The sequence below is a fragment of the Gorilla gorilla genome, chromosome 14, assembly GCF_029281585.2.
Source record: "Gorilla gorilla gorilla isolate KB3781 chromosome 14, NHGRI_mGorGor1-v2.1_pri, whole genome shotgun sequence".
In the NCBI taxonomy this organism is placed as follows: domain Eukaryota; kingdom Metazoa; phylum Chordata; class Mammalia; order Primates; family Hominidae; genus Gorilla; species Gorilla gorilla.
Window position 1 is genome coordinate 49,729,911 of NC_073238.2, and position 24,583 is coordinate 49,754,493.

Genomic DNA, 24,583 nt, shown 5'->3' on the forward strand with positions numbered 1-24,583 from the left:
TGGACCTTTTCTTATTTTTTTCTGAGATAATTTATTTTATTTAAACCTTCTATTTAGACTTTCTGTAACATTGCTTCATCTGGAAGTGGGGACACTGCCTTATATCTGCTAGATGGTGGTAGAAATCTAAGTTCTTCACTTGGCTTCCATTGAAACCCAGTGAGTCAGAGGCTTTTCTTTACTGCTTGATTGGGGTGGGAGTTCCCTGTCCCCATGTGATGTCCACTGGTGGGCTGGCCTCATTGCTGTTTGTCAGCAGTGAAAGTCCTGACTCTGCAGTAGGCTTACTCTGACACTTCCCCAGTGGGGAGGGGGAGGGATGCCCCATTACTGTCCAATGGGAGGTGGAAATCCAACCTCTCCACATGGTCTCCACTGACTCCATGTGAGTGGGGCACCTTGTTACCAGCCAGCAGAGATGAAGTCCTGGCTGTCGACTTGGTGTTCTCTGATACCACCCAGCAAGGGTGTTGGGTGTCTCATTACACCTTCATGAGGGTACATGTCTGGGTTTCACACCCATCCTTTGCTGGTGTAGGTCAGGTGGGGACACAATTTTTCTGTGATGTTTGGCTGGAGTATAGCAGTTGTCTGAAAGTTTTCTATCTTGCTAAACTGCTGTTTTTTTGATCTTTTGACTAGAGGGAGCAGGCTTTTGCTGGGGCTTTTTGTTTGTTTGTTTGTACTCATTGGTCTATCTGGGCTGTTGGCCTCTTTGCCTCCAAGTGTGGGATATATGAAACAAAAACAACTCATCAATATGTTGTTCCTTAGGTCCTGGGGTCCTTAGCCAGTCTGCCTTTTCTCATCTTTCAGAGTCTTCTCTTTTTTAAAATCTATTTTAATAGGTTTCTGGGGAACAGGCGGTATTTGGTTATGTGAATAAGTTATTTAAGTGGTGACTTCTGAGATTTTGGTGCATCAATCACCTGAGCAGTGTACCCTATACCCAATGTGTAGTCTTTTATTTCTCACCCACCTCCCACCCTTTCCCCTGAGTCCCCAATGTGTGTGTGTGTGTGTGTGTGTGTGTGTGTACACACATTTTCTTTATCCACTCACTGATTGATGGGTATTTGGGCTGGTTTTGTATTTTTGCAATTGCAAATTGTGCTGCTATAAACATGCATGTGCAAGTGTCTTTTTTGTATAATGACTTCTTTTCCTCTGAGTAGATACCCAGGAGTGGCATTGCTGGATCAAATGGTAGCTCTACTTTTAGTTCTTGAAGGAATCTCCACACTGTTTTTCATTGTGGGTATACCACTTTACATTCCCATCAACAGTGTAAAATGTTTACATTCTCACCACATCCACACCAACATTTTTTTTTTGAATTTTTTGATTATGTTCATTCTTGGAGGAGCGTGGTGGTATTGCATTGTGGTTTTAATTTGCATTTCTCTGATAATTAATGATATTGAGCACTCTTTCATAGGTTTGTTGGCCATTTGTCTATCTTATTTTGAAAATTGTCTATTCATATCCTTAGCCCACTTTTCGATGGGATTGTTTGTTTTGTTCTTGCTGATTTGTTTGGATTCCTTTTGCCCAATGTATAGATTATGAAAATTTTCTCCCACTTTATGGGTTGTCTGTTTACTCTACTGATTATTTCTTTTGCTGTGCAAAAGGAAGCTTTTTAGTTTAATTAAGTCCCATCTATTTATCCTTCTTTTTGTTGCATTTACTTCTGGGTTCTTGGTCATGAAGTCTTTGCCTAAGCCAATGTCTAGAAGAGTTTTTCCAGTGTTATCTTCTAGAATTTGTATGGGGTTTCAGGTCTTCAGAGTTTTCTTATGTTTGTTTTACATACTCTTTCCAGAACTGTTCAGCTGCCCTTACAGAAGAATAGGGAAGAGTATGTCTATGGTTAGAAATTTTAGATAACATTAGCTCTCTGACCACTTTTGGTGAATTCAGTGACTTAATTTTAACATAATCTTAATGAAAATCAATATAGCATGATTTTAGCATGGTCTTCCTTAAATTACTGGGATTAGTTTGTATTTGTAAGGACAGAAATCATCCTATTTTAAATTAGAGAGATATACTGTTTATTACTATTATTCATCAAGTAATCATTATTTAACAGAAGAATTAAGTTATAATTATGATGTACAGGAAAAATAAGTGCATTAAAGCATACTTCAAAGACTTACAATTTTAGTTCTTTGTATATGCCCTTTATACTATTGGGTTTTTATAATGAAGTTATAGATAACAAAATTATATAGCCATAAAATCTAAAATGCTTTTCAAAATGAAATTATTTTTCTCAATGGCCATACATTGAAAAAATCCATAGCTTTTTTTTGAAATTAAAAAAATGTTTTCATTAATTCAATGAATATTTACTAAAAACATACTGTGGGCGAGACATTGTGCTAGAAATATAATGATGAGCAAAACATACATAGGTCCTGCCTTAATCAGACTTAAAGTGTTCTTCTACAGTAAAATATCAAAATAATTAATGAAATGAAATCTTCTAGGAAAGTATTTTATATGTTTTTATGAATAGTGCTGCTCTGGAAAATTAGAATATTATCTTTTGAGTGTATTACTCCACTATTAGATGCAGAAAAATTGACTTCTTAAGCAGTGGTATTTATTACTAATGTTTATTGAAATTAAATTGAAAACAAAAATTATATGATGAAATGTTTCATTGGCTATATAATGGGCTATTTCCATCATTTCTGAAATATCTCTTGGATTTTTAGTATTGGTTTAGAGTATAAAAGACAGTGATGGCCAATGTTCGCCGTGGCTATTAATGGTTTATATTAGTTGAAAGCTGTAGAATCATCCAAGAACTCTATTAGCATTAGAATAACAATTTACCAAGACAATTACCACATACTGGAAATTTTTGCAGCTCTAATTCAGTATTATTAATAATGGATAAAATTGCATTTTTCTCAGGTTGCTGTGGGCAGCGGGGAATTATTTCAATGAATATTTCAGCACATTATTTTAATCATTTTTCCACCAAATCCAAGTGGGCAATATTTTATACTTCTTAATTCAGCCTACTAAGAAACCGTGGTCATTAAATTGTAAACTATTTGTAGTGAGGTCTATTCCGTGATTTACAACCCTTGTTAAAAACAGTGTAAAAGAAAGCAAACTGTACCATTGCTACTTGTAATTTGATGTTGCCTTTGTTACTAAACTCCACATGATGAATGCTTTTAGTAGAAGGAAGAAAGTTTTAAAAAATAAAAAGCAGAGCTGAGTAGTATAATACCTGAAATATGAGAATGTTATTATTTTAAGTCTTTTTCACTTGTAGAGGAAATATATATAAATATATGTATATATATACACAAATACAAGTGTAAAATATAAGTATCTCCAAAATTATCTTAATTTTTCAATGAGACCAACAAAATAACTTCAATTGTATAGAAAAATGTATTTCCAGTTATGCATTGTTATTAATAGGGATTACTTTTTTTCCCTCTACTCTTAGCCAATTGCATGATTTCTGGCGTTTGGATTACTGGGAAGATGATCTTCGTCGAAGGAGACGATTTGTTCGCAATGCATTTGGCTCCACTCATGCTGAGGCATTGCTCAAAGCTGCAATAGAATATGGTTAGTACCAATGCTTCTTCCACAAAAATACTTCTGGATGTGAGGTGACTCCTTGTGTTTGAGAATTCCTTTTTTTTTTTTTTTTCGCTAGTATTTAATGTTCTCCATGTCTTGAGTCAGAAATATTTTGTTGTGCTTTATCCTTCAGCATCATTTAGGTTACTGTTAATCAACCCAATATTTCTCAGATTAGATATATTTTTGTAGCCTTCAACTTATTTTTAAGAGCTAAATGGACTTCACATAGTTAGTTATTAACTAACAGTCCTTTCATATATCCTAACACAAGAATAAAATCAATTTCTTTCTCGGTGTCTTTCAAACTTTGATGACCAAGACCCATAGTAAATACTGTGATCCTGTACTCAGACTTAGATATTTTATGTATAAATTTGTTTCTGTGTACATACTTATATATACTGCATTAATATACATATACACATGTAATATATATACATATGTATACTGTGAGTATATGTTTATGTATGCATATACATATTGTATATATAACTAAAAAAAGTTTTCTTAATAACCTCTTTATGTGATATTTTGTTTTAATCCCACCTATTCCTTTCAGCTTAATAAAATATAATTTAAAATCTTGTTATAAGCTGCCAATTTAAATTTCCAATCCTCCAATGAACTACAAATGAAGTTTGAAAAAGATGGTCTCCTACTTAACAGTATCATTATCACACTACAGTAGAACTATACCCTAAATTGTTCTTTATAAACTGTACAATAAATCATAAATATCAAAATATTTTTGTAGTTTAATAAAAATGCTGCTACTTTAGATTGTTTTCTGCTAAGAAGTATCTTAGGAACATTTGGTCTACTTGCCCATTTTTAAATGCTGTAACAAGTTAAAGTTTGATGGGGTATATCAGAATTTTACAAACCACATTCACTAAGGAAATACCAGTAATGAACACTGTCCATGTGTTTGTTATCCACTTTTGTTCTTCAATTACTTGTATTTTATTATATTAATTTTCTTTTATTTTGGAGTACTAAGTGAGCCATCTGTTTTTAAAATTTAAAAACAGTTGATAAATAGTATTATATCAAATCATAGTTTATATCATGTAATACCATTCATGTTCTTAATGAATTGAACAGGGAAATAATAAAAAGACAAAATGTGTAAAGCTTCTAAAATTTCTTTTCCCAGTAAGCTATGAATTGCTATAACTTAATAAGCATCAAAATATCATTAAAAATAGATAAGGATTTCATATGAAACTGTTATACCTAAGATAAAAGTTATACAGTAACTTTATATAGTAAAAGTAACTATGGAAAAAATATGCTGGAAAAAAATTATAATTTGTCTTCTTTGAATAACTAAAAATAGCACCTAAGGATAATAGCCCTCTAAGGATTTGATACCAACTCAAAATGAGTTATCATTATGATCCTGTAGGAGAGAATCTTAGAAATATCTGCCTACCTAGTAGTGGCATGCTTTATAATATGATCTTAAAATTATTAAACCTTCATTTCATTTAACCAATAGTTTAGACTTTTTCACCAATTAATCCTGAATTTATCTCATTTGAAAGTAGAAACATATAAAGACAATTTGTAACAGAGTTTATACTACAGTGATATCATTAGTAATACTGAGTTGCCAAAGCTTTAATTGTACAGAATTCATATTATATTACATTCCACAATCTACAGATTACTTTTCAGCAAGGCTTTTTTTAGAAAAATGTTTGTATTTCTTCTTAAAAGTGAATACTTTGTGTGTTTAATTTGTAAAATAATTTCTAATAAACCAGTGTCAAAGCCTATAAGAAACAAAATTTAAAATCTTTGAATAAAATCTTTTTCAAACTGATAGTTATATTTTAATAAAATAGTAACTATTGTTAATGAACCTAAAGTAAAAAATAATACCCTAATTTTGAAATAGATAAGAGGTGTGATACTAAATATTCTTTATATGTACTATATTTTAAAATACAGTATTTATGAATTTTCAGTCTGGATCATAAGCAACGTTCAGAACCTATTATCTATCCCTCTTGAGTTGTGTTCTGTTATAAAAGAAAAGAGGAGTATGTTTTTATTATACCTATTAAGAACAAAGATGACACATCTACATAGTAAAATATTCAGAGAATCGACATGGTACTATTGGAGTTACTCCATGGTCATTCTAAGGTCAGGGAGTGGAAGACTAAAGAGAACTAAAACAATTTTATCTCCAAAAACAATTATCCTCTAACCTTCCTCACAGTTCACAAGTCTATGGACTTTAGAACTGAGTGGAGAGTTGGGAGTAAATACAGAGGATATAGAGAAGGTGAGTGGGAAGCTCTCCCTGGAGTGATCTATACATAGAAGTAGAGGGAAGAATCACACATTGACGAGAGAAATTTAGTATTGTGCCTTCTTCCTATCTCTTAATGTGCACTCTAACCTATATAGAAAATATCTCTTCAGAAGAAATAGGAAGTACATGTCAATAATTATTACAAAGCACTTAATCCAGTAAATGTTGAAAAACTTAATTCAAAACAGATTTTGTACTGCCAAGGACCCAAAAGATAAGGAAAGACTGAGAAAATATTCCAAACTGAAGAACAAAAAAAGATAAGATAGATTATTACAGCACGTTTGTTTGTTTGTTTGTTTGTTTGTTGTGACGGAATTTCACTCTTGTTGCCCAGGCTGGAGTGCAGTGGCGCGATCTCAGCTCACTTCAACCTTCACCTCCTGGGTTCAAGCGATTCTCCTGCTGGGATTACAGGCGCCTGCCACCATGCCCGACTAACTCTTTTGAATTTTTAGTAGAGACAGGGTTTCACTGTGTTGGCCAGGCTGGTCTCGCACTCCTGACCTCAGGTTATCCACCCACCTCAGCCTCCCAAAGTGCTGGGATTACAGGCGTGAGCCACTGCGCTTGGCCTTACAGCACATTTTTCTAGATGATTGCAGTTGGTAAAATTTGACTGGGGTCCATGATCTGGATGGCAGTATTGTTATCAATGCTAACTTCCAGAGTTGGAGGGTTGATGGTACTTAGACAGGAATGTTCTTGTTTTGAGAAATACAACGTAGTAGTTAGGGGTAATAGGGTGCCATACCTGCAACTTCTCAAAAGGTTTTCAAAAGATTAGTGATAATGGATATGTGCAGGAGTGGGGTGGGAGGGGGGGTGTAGATGTTTGTTAATATTGGGAAAACCTGGATAAGGATAAAAATGGGAGTTTTGTACTATATTTGAAATGTTTCTGTTAGTTTGAAATTATTTCAGATATTGTTTAAATTTTATCCCTGCAAGTTGAATTAAAAGAAAAAGCAATTTTAAAAAGTACAGAATAAATCATTTATCCATTGTAAATGAGCTTAGAAACCTTTTTCTTGTAATATTCGGTATTAGTGCATTTTCAGTAAAAAATAAAAAGAATCTCATATACGTTGCTGAAACAATGTAAATGAGGATTGCTGGAAACAAGTCCTTTGCAAAACATTTTGCCAGTGCACCTCAAGAGTCTCAAAAATGCTGATAATCTTTGACCCAACAATTCCCTATCTAGGAACTTGACCCAAGGAAATGACTTAAAAGAGGGGGGAAAAAAAGCTATTTTAAAATATTCACCACAGTTTTATTTGGAAAATCTGAAAAGCAATATAATATTGTGGGAAGACTGGAAAGTTTGGTTTCAAAAAAAAAAAGAATGGACTCAAAAAAAAGAAAACAGATTTCATATATTTTAAAGAAAGATTTGTATATACAAATTGCCAGGACGTCCATGTAAAAGTTAAAAAAAAATAGCCTGACGTCTGGATATTCCGTCTGCCATTAAACATTTAAATGTGTTTAAGTATTTTGAAGTCTGGCATTGTATAGACTAACATCCAAATGACTTAATGTTTTGGAGTTGTATAGCTGTAGATTAAGAGTATATTGATAGCACAAACCTGCAAATTCTGACTAAACTACTAGAATAAATTGAAATTCAACTGATCTCTTCCTCTGTGTTAAATAATGACACTATTTCAATTTCCCCGTTGTTAAATTCTACTGTGAAGGCCGGGCGCAGTGGCTCACGCCTGTAATCCCAGCACTTTGGGAGGCTGAGGTGGGTGGATCACGAGGTCAGGAGATCAAGACCATCCTGGCTAACATGGTGAAACCCTGTCTCTACTAAAAATACAAAAAATTAGCCAGGCATGGTGGCGGGCACCTGTAGTCCCAGCTACTCGGGAGGCTGAGGCAGGAGAATGGCATGAACCCGGAAGACGGAGCTTGCAGTGAGCCTAGATCGTGCCAATGCACTCCAGCCTGGGCGACAGGGAGACTCCGTCTCAAAAAAAAAAAAAAAAAAAAAAAAAAATCTGCTGTGAAAGTTAAGTGCTAACTGTGTAGAATTTCTGCTGAAAACTTTGGTCAAAAAATTTTATATTGATCCACATGGTAGCAACAAAAAACATTTTAGGTACAAAAGAACATTTTATAGATGGAACTTTCAGAATGTCTAGAAGTATTTGAATTAGTTATCAAAGTTTTCAGAATTTTCAACATGTTGTCTACACTGGGAGAACAAGCTTAAATTACTTAGAAAGAAAATTTTTACATGACCATCAAAGCAATCCCTGGGATTTGAACCATTGATTTCGTCTTATCTATTAATGTAGTAAGTATACTGTAGTTCAAGAATATAAGCCTTTATTAGTGTAATAGAAGTGAAACTGATTTTGCAGACTTCATGTTTTAATACAAATATCTTGAGTCATTTGATTTTTTCTAATATCCTAAATTCAACTAAACATTTTAAATTACAGTTACATTTTCATGTGATGGGAAGGAACATTTAGCCATCATTTGGATTGCATGACATTATTTTCAGGCAATTTATTTGGTGCCTCAAATATATTAATAATATATTAGCAATGCTTTCTTTTAAATGAGCAAACAATCATAATTGGATATAATTTCAAGGAAATAAAGGATAATAATTTTATTTCATATTTACTTTGAAAAGCTTTCCCTTCAATTTCATTATTAAAACTTGGTTGACCTTTTTCAGTTGGAAAATATCCTTTATACTGATGGAGTTTTTCATGCTTTTTTAGTAATACTAATGAGTTGAATAATTTATGAGGTTGTCATGTGCAAAAGATTTTGTGTGATTTGATATACTTTCAGCCTCTGGTGTTGGAATGTGATTAATGAAAACCTAGAGGCAGGTAATTTTTTCCCTGATGGTTAGTGTTCTAATTTTGCATGTATTTAATGTGTTATTTAGGTGTTTTCTAATAGTAAAATCTCATACAAGTGAAAATTTAATTGATTACCATGAATTTTATGAACCATAGCAATGGAACAGTATAAGGAAAATATTTTAAAACTCATAAACTCATCTTCTGATCTGCAGAATTCTTTTTCTTTTGAGCAAATGAGCTAATAGGGAAATGATTGAAAAAGGAGGGTTTTGTATACTGTTTATATATTAAAATAAAACCTAGACTAGTCAAATTCTGGTGCATTTCTAGCATGTCAATATTGTAGTTGTCGAAGAATGGTACAAAATCTTAATAAGTTTGATTGTCTTTGTTGACTGTCAATTATTATTTAGGCCTCTGTTGCCCTTTCATAAAATTACAGTGGAACAATGTTTAATCAAAACCTAAGATTGCAAGCGCCTCCATGTCTGTGATCAAAGACAGCATCTTAAATAGGTCTGATCAGGCATCGTAGAAGAGAGCAGGCTGCTTCAGCCTGAGGAAAAAAAAAACATGGAGCAAAAATGACAAAGTTAATCAGTCATTTCTTTGGCAATAAATAATAAGATATGCTGAGAACTGCAAATGAGAACATTCTTATGTTCCTCAGAGATGTGTCTGCTTAACACCTGATTTTTCTAAGCTTGTGAAGCCATCAAGTTATGACCTTGATGAATAAAAAGCAGCTCTGTAATGAATCTGGAATTAAATTAGTTTTGATGGTATATGCATGGCTACTGTAATGTGCTACTTTCAGTCATCAAGAATAAGAAAGGCAGTGAGAATAGAAAAATACTAAGACAGCTATACAATTGTTGAGAAAGAAGCTATCAAGTTATCTGACTTCATTTTTCAAGACTTTATAGTTCTTACAACATGTGAGAGAGATGACTTGATTTTGTATAACCTATTGGTTGTATTCTGTAGAGACTCTAGTAAACATCTTCATTATTGTTCATTGATAACTCAATTTTAGTTGGTGTATTATTAATTGGATCTCCTTATTTGAAATGAAATAGGTAATCTGGTTATGGTTTAAATAATTTATTGAAAGTTAATGATGTAAATTTTTAAAAAGAGAGAGAGAAAGACATGCAGGAAGTGTCTGTCAGCTCTTTTTGGTGTCAGTGTCATATTTTAGTATCATAGCCTTGTCTTCACCCTATGGTTTTTACAGTCTCTTAAAATAATTTCAATGGGTTATATAAAGGCTAAGTTACAAAATATTCTTATAAAATACATTTGACAGATATTATGTAGCATTTTTCATATTAATAAATGTTCTAAGAGGCCACTTAGTTTTCTGTTGAAGGTTCAGATTGTAGATTTTAAACAGATTCAGAGGACTTGTGTAACTTTATTAATTTAAAAGCAGTTATTGAATAACTTCTACATACTATGCACGTGCTAGCTGCTGGATTTGGAGATTGAGACAATCAGTTTCTTCCATCTAACAGCACATAGTTTAGTGTAGTGATTCCCAACAAGGGCAGGGGTAGGAGTGCACTGCTGGCATCTAATTGGTAGAAACCAGGAATGCTGCCTAAAATATCCTACCACATACAGGAGAGCTCCCCACAACAATGACAACAGCAAAATTCCAGCACGAAATATCAATAGTACCGAAGTTTGAATAACCCTAGTCCAGTGGAAAGGAATAAAGAAAATAAACAGTTATCGTAGAGGGGTGTAGTAGTTCCTAAAGGGGCACAGGGAGAGACAGTGACTTACCGAGTCTGGTTGGAGTAGGCTTCGTACAAGTAAAGGCTTATGAATTGTCTCAAGACTTGATTATGAATTTGCCAGGTTATCGGGGAGTAAAGGCAGAGGTCATAACAGAAATTACCATGGCATGGAGACATAAACGACCCTTACTCCTTTGAATGACCTTAATATTTGGCATTTGATGACAAGTCACTTCATAAAAGTTTCAGAAGGTATTTTTATTTTAGATGTCTCATATTCCTAGATAAAACAAAAACCATTTGAGGATAAGATATACCTAATGTAAATGACAAGTTAATGGGTGCAGCACACCAACATGGCACATGTATACATATGTAACAAACCTGCACGTTGTGCACATGTATCCTAGAACTTAAAGTATAATAAAAAATAAATAAATAAATAAATAATTGAATTTGCATTTTAGAAAAAAAAAAGAATCAGATCTTCTATCAGTTCCATTTGGAACATTCACATTAATACAATTCTTTGTGCTTATTACTCAATTGCTATTTTTTTATTTAATTTATAATTGATTGATTTTTTTTGTTATTGTTTTTGAGATGGAGTTTCACTCTTGTTGCCCATGCTGGAGTGCAATGGTGTGATCTTGGCTCACTGCAACCGCCACCTCCCAGGTTCAAGCGATTCTCCCACCTCAGCCTCCTGAGTAGCTGAGATTACAGGCATGCGCCATCACGCGCAGCTAATTTTTGTATTTTTAGTAGGGACAGGGTTTCACCATGTTGGCCAGGCTGGTCTCGAACTCTTGACCTTAGGCGATCCACCCGTCTTGGCCTCCCAAAGTGCTGGGATTACAGGCATGAGCTACCATGCCCAGCCCGATAACTGATTAATTTTAAGGTATACAAACAGATTTTAACCACACCATTCATCACTTTGGGTAACAACATTGAAGGATGGATTTTCTATAAACTAGGTCTAGAAGGATGGTATTTCCAAATCATTTCTGACTGTCATGGAACTAATTTAGATCATTGTTCAGAATCTTGCTTCTTTTAGACTAATTTTTGGTAAAGTGTACACACAATCACATTTACAAGTGATTATAATATACAATTGTAATATTTTCATCAAAGTATATTAAAAATGTTATGGGAGCTCAGTAAAGAGGGTTGCCTAACTGAAGAAATATATTTTAGCTGGAGTCGAAAGGATGAATGGAAGTCTTCCCAAGCCAGTGAGTGGGAGAGTGGCATTGTGGAAAAAGGGACCACATAATACAACATAATGTATTCAAGGAATGGAAAATGGTACTAAATGATGGAACACAGGATAGTGTGGGGAAATGGTATGAAGATGAGGCTGAAACACAGTTGTGGCCCTGCTGTGAAGGGGATTGTCGTTAAACAATTTTTATTTGGAAAATGACAAACCATAGAAATTAGGTGACATGCTAAATAATAAGTGATAGATAGAGCTAAAACTCAACCCAAATACCAGTCTCTTACTCTACAGTGTGTTGTAGTAAATACATTTGGAATTTCCTTAACTGTGAGGGCATTACCGAACATTTCCCTGCTGTAAAGTTTACCTGCTAATATTTGGTTGGCACTTACAGCCTATCGTCTGTAAAGATACATCAGAACAGATTAACTTAGTATCATTCCCAGGATGTGTATTCTATGCCATTTAGGAAAACATTTTTAAATGTTTTGGCGTTTTAAAAAGTGCTTTTAGATCATCTGTATCAGCACCATCAGTTATGTATTTCATTTTTTAATAATTAAAGAGACTTTTAAAATTTTCTCTTTCTTCCATGTCTCTGGGCCAATTGTTTACCTGTCTCAAAAATCTCCTACCCTCATTTTCCATCATCTCACACTTTTAAAGTGAATTGTCCACATTGGACTTTGTGATATACTTAAAAGAAGACACCAAGCCTCTCATGGAAAACCAGCCCATATTTATTGTCTCCATTTATTTTCCTTAAATTGTCTGTACAAACATGATTTTCTCCCTCACATTTTTAAAATTCTTACTATAAATTCTCCATTGAAAATTCTAATCTATAGTAATCTGATTTCTGGTTGTTAATGCTGTGTAGAGCAAAAACACCATTCATTTTTGGCATAATGTAATTAAAATACAATATAAATGCTAACTTGCATGACCTATCAAAACCTATATGTTTGGGATATGCCATATCCCAAATGAAGGCCATGTTGTCATTAATGCCACCTTAATTCTTTGACTTCTTGCTGGTTCCTTCCCCTACCTTCATGACCCAGGCCACCTTCACAAAAATTGCTGCTCCATCACAGTGATCAATTAGGGAATTGTCAGGTTTATAAATTTACTAAATGTGCCATGGGGATACCAAAATCACTAAATGATTGGATTGAGATCAAAAACTGAGAATATTGTCTTAGTGCATATGCTATCTGCAAGATGGAAAAATAAACGTCTCCTATTTGAAAATACATGGAATGGAAAAAGTTTAAAACTCTAGTAAACAAGGAATGCTACATGTGGAAAAAAAAAAAGAAGACACTGAGGTAATGTCACTTACTGTGCAAGAAAGTCTCCCCACCCTCTCAGCCCACTCTCAAGTTGTCCAGTTAATCTTTTTTTTCATTCTAATAGTTGCCAAACTTTCTAATTCACATTCTGCTGCTCACTAGCCGTCTACCCGTCTTGGTACATGATGCAGGTTCCTTTCCTTTGTGCCTCCCTCCCTGCCTCCCTCCTTTTCTTGCTTTCTTTCAGAAAAACATATGCTCATTATAGGAAATACCAACAAAAGTGCCAAAAAAATTTGAAGAAGTCATCCACATAAAGATAACTGTCTTTATCATTTTCATGTATTTATTTCATGTTAGTCTTTTTCTGTGTGTATTTTATCATAGGGACCAAACGCTATGCAATGTACTCATATAGTCACAAAGATGAATAGTGCATCATCTCTGCTCTTTATGATATTTAGAGAGTTCCAAAATGACCCAAGTTTTCTATATGTTTTACTATGTTTTTTCACAAGTAAAATGTGCCCTGCGATTTTTAGTATAATGAAACCTCATTTTAAATAATTAAAAATCTTAACTTCATGGCTAATCAAAATCCTGTCAAGTAATATCCCGTCTAAAATGTGGAGAGAGTCTGCGTTTACCGTCACGTATATTCTTAAAATATGGTTTATCAAATTTTCTTTAGAAAGCATAGAATGCAGTTTTCTACGTTGACTCCATTAAGAAGATTATTAAGTTAACATTTCATACTTATATAGTGCTTCACTTAAATTCAATAATGTTTTCTTGCACTTTTTTAATTGCATTTCTCTGTTTAAAAATGCTGTTTATGAATTTCCCGTTTGTTGGTCTGCTCTAAAAAATATTGCTTACCTATGAATATTTTGAATTAGGAATAAATGAAATTCCGTTTTTGCTGTCAGAACCAAATTGTAAAAATGAATTGCATGTCTTTGAAAATCAGTATACTCTATTAGCAGGCCTGTCAATATAAAAAGTGCATTCCATTTCCACCTCTTGCTCTAATAACCTTTTCTCTGTTACTCTGAGGCAGTTCACATAATCAGAGTATATTGTCAGCTTACTGGAGTTGGGGAAGCATGAAATGAAAATCACGTTAATATTGATCCAATTCTTTTGCTTGCAAATGTCCTTGATGTCCTTTTCCAGTAAGCAATAACTGTTGGTGTTAGGTAGCCATTTTCTTCTCTTCTTTCTTAAATTCCAATAAATTGTTTACAAGCATAACTAATCTGAATAAAAAGTTAACACTTGGAATAATTTCCATGTGTTAATTCCCAGATTGCTAATGCTGCACATTTACTATACCACTGAACTGTTTTCCCCCAGCTTTTCAAAACACAGCCTACCTAAAGACGTAATATTTATATCTAGTTTAAAACAAAAGTCTGTACAAGTTCCTTTTTGGTAAAATTACGTAAGATGCTGTACTCTGACTTTTATGTAATATAGTCATGTGCTAAAATGGACCATAAGTGCCATGAATTACTGATCCACGTAAGGAATAGCATTTTTGAACCAAGTTTATTATAAATTTGAAGCTGGTGTCTTGGGTTTTTAATTTTATAGTGGTATAGATAATATCTATTTTGGATTATTCAATATATTCTCTGTCAACAAAATTAAATTGAAGTGGGAATCATGGTTAGATCCAACTCATTCAAACTAAAATATCCACAACTAAGAAAGGAGGAATTGGATGGTTGAACTATCCAGACTTTATATCTGTATTTATTAAATTTGCTTAGTAAATACTCAGATTTTTACCTAAAATGTATTTGGAACAACAAATAGAAACAGTCTATTTCATGTGTAGAAATACTTGCTTTCATAAAATAATTTTATATTGATAAAGTGAGGCTTCTCACTCAGTATCAGGTATAAAAGATTGAGAAAATGCTTGAGATTTCTGGTCATTCTTTCTAATTTAGTGTTTTTATTCAGTATCACTAACAGTTTTGCCATTGGGATTTTTCTATTGAAAGACCTGTTTTCTTCTCCTTTTTAAAAAAAATGCTATTTTATAAAGAAGATGATTTAATTTTTTGTCCTTAATCTTCATTAGAAAAGTGATCTTTCCTATTATCATAATTTGTTTCTTAAGGAAGGACACACTTATAAAGTCAAACACAAAATTAAAATTTGAATTTAGATGATTTACAAAGAAAAATATTTACTTATTAGTAAATGATTGTTACAGTAGACTGTTCTAGTGTGTATCTATTACTTTTATCTCACAGATACACTAAGGTAAGCATAAAATGTTTTCGAACAATAGGTTCCTCAGTATAAGAAAAAGCATTCTTTCAGGTTTTTTTGAAATGTTCAAAATTGTAAACTTCTCAGTAATAGATTGATTCATACATATTATTGCACAAGATTATGTCATCATATCTATTGTAATTTTCTGAGAGGTATATTTATCTTAAATCTTTTTCCTTTTAGTGGAAATTAAACAGCACCATTTAGAGTTACTAAAAGCACTGGTCTGAAAAGGTATTTGTTGCTCAGACTTAAGTTTTAATGAGAAAAAGTAATCTTTAAAATTTCTCAAAGTATTCATGTAATTAATGCACTTTAAAAAGTATTTAGGTTTGGAAATGAATTGCAACATTTTATTCTACTAAAATAGTGGTAGACTTCGTCAAAATACATTGAACAAGCTTAAAAAAATTGAGAAATGGCGTATAATGAAAAGAATTTCTTCTTTGAAAAAGAATGCCATCCTGTTCAACAGATTTCTGAATGTTTAGAAACAGAATTACCTGATAATACATTTAGGTAAAAATAAAATTAGATCAGATTTCGATTCTGCCAGTGTCCTCCCAAAGATCTTTTTCCAAAGATGAAAAGAAGCCTATATTAAATGCATTATCTCTTCTTGAGAAAGCAGTTCTTTTCCTTCAAATATCCAAGATACTAAACATATCAGAAGTACATGTCAAATACATTGGTGCTTTATGTAATTTTATTTAATATCTTTAAATGAATAAAATAGTTATGGAAAACCTACATTACATTTAAAATGTAAGCTATTTATACTACATTCAATTTCCAAAGTACTTCCTAACACCTGTACTTCATGCTATCATTCCTGTCTTCAGGGAGCATCCAATCTAGTGGAGGAGCTGAAGGCTCATTCATGTTTTAATGAATACGAACACTGTTATAACAGCATGGTGGAAGGAAGAATAGTAACTCCAATTGATGGAAAGGAAACTATCACTTGTTGAATACCTGATGTTGGATAGGCATTGTGCCAAGACCATAGACTCATGCTTTATCTTGAGTTTTTTAATCCTCAGATAAGCCAGCTTTTTTTCCCCCTCTTAACGTAAATCTTATGCAACACTATTATAAGCGATAAAGCATTAACTATGTTCTTTTTCAGTTTTAATTATGTACTCAGTATACTTTTTATCCTCTTGTTTTCTTATTTATCAAAATTTTAATAAACATTTTGGAAAGCTTACTATGTAAATAATCTCCACACATTTCCATTGTCTCATTTTAACTTTGCAATAATCCTGTGAAAGAAAATGTGGAAAATACTTAATATTACTCTTCTACAAATTTGGAAACTGAAATTAAGAGATTGGTCTGAATTTTTTTAATGTTTCTAATGGAGATTAGTGGGGAACAATAACTTATGAATGACAAATCAAATAGTCCAACTCTCCCACTTATGACGAAACTGTAAAGTACATGAAAAGAAAAGTAACTTAACTAATGTGCATGCAAAATGACTAATATGTGAAGTGTGTCTATGTGTTTTCATTTACTCAACAAACATTTGTTACCATTTTGACATGTGAAATTAAAGTCCAGTAGAGAATCCCTAAAATAAAAACACTCCAAAATTGAACAATGATAAGATATGATGACTTAATTCTAAGATATAAATGTTTATATATATATATATATATATTATACTTGAAGTTCTAGGGTACATGTGCACAGCGTGCAGGTTTGTTACATATGTATACATGTGCCATCTTGGTGTGCTGCACCCATTAACTGGTCATTTACGTTAGGTATATCTCCTAATGCTATCCCTCCCCCCTCTCCCCACCCCACAACAGGCCCCAGTGTGTGATGTTCCCCTTCTTGTGTCCAAGTGTTCTCATTGTTCAATTCCCACCTATGAGTGAGAACATGTGGTGTTTGGTTTTTTGTCCTTAATGATAGTTTGCTGAGAATGATGGTTTCCGGCTTCATCCATGTCCCTACAAAGGACATGAACTCATCATTTTTATGGCTGCATAGTATTCCATGGTGTATGTGTGCCACATTTTCTTAATCCAGTCTATCATTGATGGACATTTGGGTGGGTTCCAAGTCTTTGCTATTGTGAATAGTGCCACAATAACCATACGTGTGCATGTGTCTTTATAGCAGCATGATTTATAGTCCTTTGGGTATATACCCAGTAATGGGATGGCTGGGTCAAATGGTATTTCTAGTTCTAGATCCCTGAGGAATTGCCTCACTGTCTTCCACAATGGTTGAACTAGTTTACAGTCCCACCAACAGTGTAAAAGTGTTCCTATTTCTCCACATCCTCTCCAGCACCTGTTGTTTCTAAGATATAAATGTTATACAGAGATGGAAATAATCAACCTGACTGAATCCTGAAGGAATAGGCATGTAAGAGATTTTATGTAAAAGAAATTACATAGGTCGGACTTAAAGATTTGAGACAATGTGGGATGTATGCAGACAAAAACATTCAGCTTTTAGAGAACATGAGGTGCAAAGAGGCCAAATCAGTAAAATAGTGAGGTTAAATAAGCAGAAGCTAGATCATGAGCTTTAAACCATATGTTTAAATGGTACAAATAAAATAACATTGAAAATATATTATTCCATGGTTGATATACATTAGATAGATACACATATATACCTATATATCTATATAAATATACCTATATATATAACTTTTCAATAAATGAAAACCCCATAGTTCCACAATCAATATAAATAATAATAGCATAAGCTGGTGAAAAGCTGAGTCTACACTAAAACTGGCTTATTATGGGGTTATATCTCTTTTCTTTGTGTGTTAGCCACATATATGATTTATAGCTAACCTATTGTTGTGAATTACTTTTTTCTTTATTAGTATAGATGTTTTAGAGTTGATTATAGGAGGATTTCTTAAACAGAAATAAAATACTGTATTTTTGTTTACATTAATTGTTTATATTTATCAATAGAAAAGAACATAAAGGGCACATGAACTAATTTCTTTGCCTTGATCCTGTGGCCATTCCAGGTAGACATATTCTTTGATGTCGTTAGGAGGAGTTAATGTCTCCAGTTTGTCATTTCTGTATTTTAACTTATACTTATTTAAAATAACAATAAAACTTTAAAATGGTAATTTAAACTATATCAGTAAGAGTAACAATAATACTGGAATATAGTAACAATACTAGAAACATTTTAGTTCTGCTGTTACTTCACCTTTAAAATATACCTTTTTTCACATGGATTCTTGGTTATTAATAGAAATTTTATGAAAAAGGAAATTTAGATTTCTGCGATGCAATATTCTGTATTACATAACATTTTCATATACAGAGCTTTATATATATATATATTTACTAAGAAGTCAGTCTATAGAGTGCTTTCATGGGTTATTTGTCACATGATGTAGAAAATAACATAAGTGTGGTTTTGGATTTAGCTTCCTTGAGCTATAATTCAGTGGCATTTTTTCTCCTGAAACTTTTAAATTTTGTGGTATTTTAATGTTTTCATAGGCAATAGCATATATGTCTATCCTACCCAGCTTTACACATAATATACATTTTCAGATCCAAGGCGTTCTGGTAGTTTGTGGTATTCGCTTGTTAATTTCTTGATGAATGGCTAAAGAGGCCAAAAAGTGCACTCAGTCCAACATGTCTTCTGAAGATAGATGATCTCAAATAAATTCTCTTCCCAATCAGATTTTGATTTGTTGGGTGTTAAACCAATTCTTTCTAAGGACAGTGTTTACAAGCCTTGTAATGAGACAGCCCTTTGAGACCTTACCTCTTTTTGCCTGTAATTTTGATGAATGAAACTCTAATTCATAAAGGATATTGTGATTGAAAAGCACCTTTGGATCTCATACACTTTAATTTAGATAAATGTTTGGTGCAGTACCATGAAATCAGGAAGTTTGCTGAGCTGCAAAGTGATAACACTTCAACAAGGATGATGAGCTTAGTGTGTTGATATGGATTAGTTTACTATATATCTTTTAAAGTCATGATTGTTTTACTGCTTTAAAACCAGAGGGGATAAAATTGAAAACTCGATATACATTTCAGAGCTCACCTTTCTTCTACTACATTTTCTTCTTTGGTAGATTTTTATTTTGGTAATACAAAAGTAACATAAAGCTTTTTTACTGACAAAGACTACCCATGATTTTTATATAAGGAAAAACTTGCTTTATTAGATTACTCACACTTAAAAGGCTTTTTTGACTTTATTGTAAAAAACCAAGTTCCTTTTCATGTAAATACATAGATTCTCCGGCTTGCCCCAAACTAAAGGCAAATCACTGAGACTCTGAGATATCCTGGGAACTTCAGACTTTGAAATATGCAGGGGTAACTGTAATGTCTGAGTTTATACATTTATTCAGGATTTATGAGGGCTTGCTCTGTGCTAGGCAGTGTGCTAAGTACTGAGAATACCAAGACAAAAACATGTTTCCAGTCATGAAGGAACTTGGAGGCTTTTGTGGAGTTAAATAAGCAAGCAGTTACAATATCTATAAATTATGCAGTAGCAGGGTTTATGAGGTATGGTGGAAGCATAAGGGAAAGAGTACACAAGTGCTCTTAAGAAATCAGAGAAGGGAATAGGGTGGTGGGGTGAACTTGAACTTCAGTTCAGCACACGTTTGTGGCACAACTGCTGGGCGCCAGGCACTGAAGCTACAGAAATGGGACTGAGGACAGACACATAGTAGGTAACACCTATACAGTGCAGTTGAATTATGTGTAAGCTGTTAACGTGCTGTAGGGTTTGTTAGGAAAGGCAACTGAAGGAAGTGAGTTTTTAAGGGCAAGTAGCAATTAGCCAGGCCAAGGAGGAAAGATAGGAACATACCCTGCAGAGGGAATAACATTAGCATGGGTAAAGAGGTATGTGAAAGCATGACATATTTTGGAAGCTATAAGTGGTCCAATATTGCTGAGGAAGATGTGGTGAAAACACAGAACTGGTAATGAGAGGATAAAAGACCTTGGTAAGCCATGCTAAGAAGTTTGGATTTTATCCTCCAGTCTAAGTCTTGCATTAGGTGTTCTTTATTGGGAGGAGTTAATGAATAATTTTAATAGGAAAATGTCCTCAATTTATTTGTGTTTTATAAAAATCACTCTGACAAAAGTATGGAAGGCGGTGTGAGTAAGGCAGCTGTTGACAACCCTCTAGACCAAAACAGTGATGGCCTGAACTAGGGCAGTGGCAGTCACCATGCAGGATGAATTCCTAGGTTTCTGCTAAAGTACATGGTTGGCCAAAATAGGAGGAGGAGAAGGGGCAAGAGACAATTAGCTCAGTAAGAGAAATGTTCAGTTAATAGTATTCAGGCAAAGTCCAGAAATATAGCTGAGAAGACCTCAGGAGAGATTTCTGAATTATTAATCATTGGATTTCCCTCTTTTGTTCTCAAATGATGCAAGCTCTATATTTCTGTTTGCCAAGAAGCAGACAAGTTATAAAGATAGCTACCCTCAGAAGATTAGTCTTCGGCTGGCTTTATATCACCAAAAATCAAATAGAATTAAGATAAGGTTCTGAAGCATTCAGTGATCTATCCCTAATCTTTTATTCCAGAAATAATAATTATCTATGGGCCAGTGGAAGAAAAATACACATGGAACCCATTTAATTCCCCTCCCCTCCAATGTAGCATTGATTTGTAATAATACTATTTGTCTCTGAAGTATTTATCAAAATATATGTTTAACAATCTATTACTTTATACATTTAAGGTATGCATTAACCACGTGCTCTAAATGTGGTTATGCAGTAGGAGCTAGGATGACAGACTATACCTCTTAGCCAGTGATACTCTGTAATGGTATCATGATGTGACTATGTTCCTCAACATGTGTTTTTACTCTGGCGGCCTTTGAGTCCATTTTTTCATATTTTAGCAAACAGAATTAGCCTATATTCACTGAGAAAAAGAAGTATCCAAACTGCAAAGAGAAAAAGGAAAAAAGCCAACTATTTTACAATGCAAGTTGTATGACAGCCAGATGTACTTGCAAGAAAATGGTTGAGGCTGGGCACAGTGGCTCATGCGTATAATCCCAGCACTTCGGAAGGCCAAGGTGGGAGGATCACTTGAGCTCAGGAGTTCAAGCCCAGCCTGAGAATATAGTAAGAGCCCATCCCTACAAAAAAAAAAAAATAACAATAAAAAAAATAGCCAGACATTGTGGTATACATCTGTGGTCCCACCTACTCAGGAAGCTGAGGCAGAATGATTGCTTGAGCCTGGGAGGTCGATGCTGCAGTGAGCTGTGATCATGCCACTGTACTCCAGCCTGGGTGACAGAATGAGACCCTGTCTCAAACAACAACAACAAAATGGTTGAGCAAACATCAGTAGGCAGTAATGGACTGTTGGAAGTTCTATGGTCTGGGCCTGGGTGAATTGACCAAAAGTATTGTACACTTTCGACCAAAGGCATGACATCATTTGGAGAGCCATTGTCTATGTTCCGACACCATAATGTCCCCTAAAAATATAATACAACACCATATAGGACTGATTTATAAGGCTCCCATTTTCAGGAATATATCCACCACCCCAGATGAGATATGAAGACATTTTCCTAGTTAATGCTGCTCCTTGAAGGCTATATCCTAATACAGAACACAGTATATTACAATGCTTTCTTCTAAATTGAATTTCAGCTTCAAGTGATATAAAAGTATTTCATGTCTGTGGTGTTTGTGTGGGTGTGGGTGGTGTATGCATGTATAAAATTTGCTTTCAGTTCAGATAATTTTATATTAATTGTCACCTGCCAAAGCAGGTGTTTGAATGTAAATATGAAAACATTTATTAAGCAGTCAAATTCTTGAGGGATTCAGATGCATTCGTTTCTAACTTACGCATTAATGCCAGGTCAAATCTTGCAATATTTCCAGTATTTCCGTTTTTTCTGCTTATTTTCATCTGTTTTGGTTTTGGCTTTTTGTGTTTTTGTTTGTTTGTTTGTTGAGACGGAGTCTCACTCTGTTGCCCAGGCTGGAGTGCAGTGGCGCGATCTCGGCTCACTGCAAGCTCCGCCTCCTGGGTTCACGCCATTCTCCTGCCTGGGCCTCCCGGGTAGCTGGGACTACAGGCTTTTGGCTCCACACCCGTCTAATTTTTTGCATTTTTAGTAGAGACGGGGTTTCACCGTGTTAACCAGGATGGTCTCATCTCCTGACCTCGTGATCCGCCCACCTCGGCCTCCCAAAGTGCTGCGATTACAGGCGTGAGCCACTGCGCCCAACCGGCTTTTTGTGTTATTATATATAGCAAAATAAGGCTATCATTTCAGAAAAAACAGTATTTATTTCACTAACTGCTAAAGAAATAGCTATTGTGAAGAAGCTTTTATGTCTCCATCATTTCTAACTCCGCCTTTCTGTAACTTTCCAATGATCATTTTTCCCCTCACATGTGAATGGTTTCTCGTTTGCTGCATACTTATCCACTTTCAAAAATGATCTGCTAATTAGCTAATTAGCAATTGATTAGCTAATTAAGACAAAGTATAATTATGTAAAATAGTGTGATTTTAAGAAAATAAGTTTGGGTGAAGTACAGACTTTTTGTGCAACATGCACTGATCTTAGAGCCCTAAGACGTGGATCTTCGAGTCCTAAGACATGGTAGAGTTCTTTTCTCTACCACTAGCAACTGCTAGGTTCCTCCAAAATGCATATAGCTTCCTCTGCCTGTTTCCTCATCTTTAAAATAAGGGTAGATCATTACAGCTCCGCATACCCCATGTTTCTCACAGAAAACCAAACAAGATAAAGAAGGTTAAAATGTTCTGTAATTGTAAAGTAATATGTAAATGCAGCATATAATTTAATAAAGCAATCAATTATTTATAATACCTACTATAAGCAGAAACAATCATAATAACCTAAATGATTATATTTTTGTTGTGATTAGGCACGGAAGAAGATGTAGTAAAGTCAAAGAAAACATTCAGAAGTCAAGCAATAGTGAACCAGAATGCAGAGACAGAACTTATGCTGGAAGGAGACGATGATGCAGTCAGTCTGCTACAGGAGAAAGAAATTGACAACCTTGCAGGTAAATTTTAAAATATATTTTTCCTATTTGTTGTAAATAAACACAAAGCTACTGAATTCAAAATCTGTCTCCTAATAAATAAATGTGTGCCAATGGTTGTAACAATGCTCAATCACAGGAATGTTAAAACCCTACTTTATCTCATTTCTAATATTGAAGAGAGAACCGCAAGGAAATGTGTATTTTATTGGCAATAAATGAATATCATCAAATTTCTAGGTAATGAAGAGCAATTTTTTATATAGAAGAAATAATACACAGTATCAGTTATTCACATCTAACGGCCTATATTATAATTGGGAGGTGGGACAGAATGACAGTTTCATTGATTTACATGTATCTCCAACATGCTAAGAGCCAAGGTCCTTTACCCAGGTGCCAATTGAATTTGCCATTTCCTCCCATTTGTCACTCTAAAGAATGTCTCTCTCCACTCCTGTTTCGTTCTGTAGCCTCATATTGCTAAGCCACTAGCAGATATTCTTTCCCCTACCACCTCAGTTTTACCTTGTCATGATATATGTCTGAGATCAATTCTGGATGTGATTCTACAGGGACCACATGGGGTATGGATATCTTAGTGTATTCACCCATAACCTTTTTTGGGTTTTAAGCCACTTTGAGAATCTGATGAAAGCAAATGGCTTCATGAAGAGGCACATACAATTCTGTACACAATGTCATAGTGGTCACTGACCTCCAGAAACCAGTCCATGGAATCATATCCTCAACCTCACCTTAAAAACGCCTGCTTCAGAGTCTCAAAAAGTAGCTGAGTCTTAGTTCTATACTTGCAGCCCACACAAGGTTGAGGTGGCAGGTGTCAATAGAGAGGTGGACTTATATTTATAATTCTTGATACAACATCACACTTGTTGCAAGGAACATACTGAAAATTATCTGGTGTGGCTTTATGAAAGTCTCTAGTGATTTCTTTCTACTGGTTAGAGAGTTCTCTTTTCATCTTCAAAGAGATGTTACTGTTAATTATAAACTGGAGATAGCACATTATTCTCCCTTTTCTAGATTAAGAAAGAAAATATTTAATAAGTTTATTCTAATGCTAGTTCCTAGATATTTCTATATTATTCACATTTCTGTATTATAAAAACTATTTTTTCGATTTAAATGTACTCTTAAGTCTGTGACCAAATGTTTGCCTCAAATT

The 24,583-nt window shown here is 34.1% G+C and overlaps 1 protein-coding gene across 7 annotated transcripts in view; it reads left to right on the plus strand.

The window, feature by feature from the left end:
- Positions 1-24,583, plus strand: part of NBEA (neurobeachin) — a 723,498-nt gene that overhangs the window by 480,336 nt on the left and 218,579 nt on the right. For all 7 annotated transcript variants that reach the window (XM_055360199.2, XM_055360200.2, XM_055360202.2 and 4 more), the window contains 2 exons: positions 3,479-3,603; positions 23,272-23,415. In XM_055360199.2, the coding sequence (XP_055216174.2) occupies positions 3,479-3,603; positions 23,272-23,415 (269 nt within the window). The remainder of the gene's footprint in view (positions 1-3,478; positions 3,604-23,271; positions 23,416-24,583) is intronic.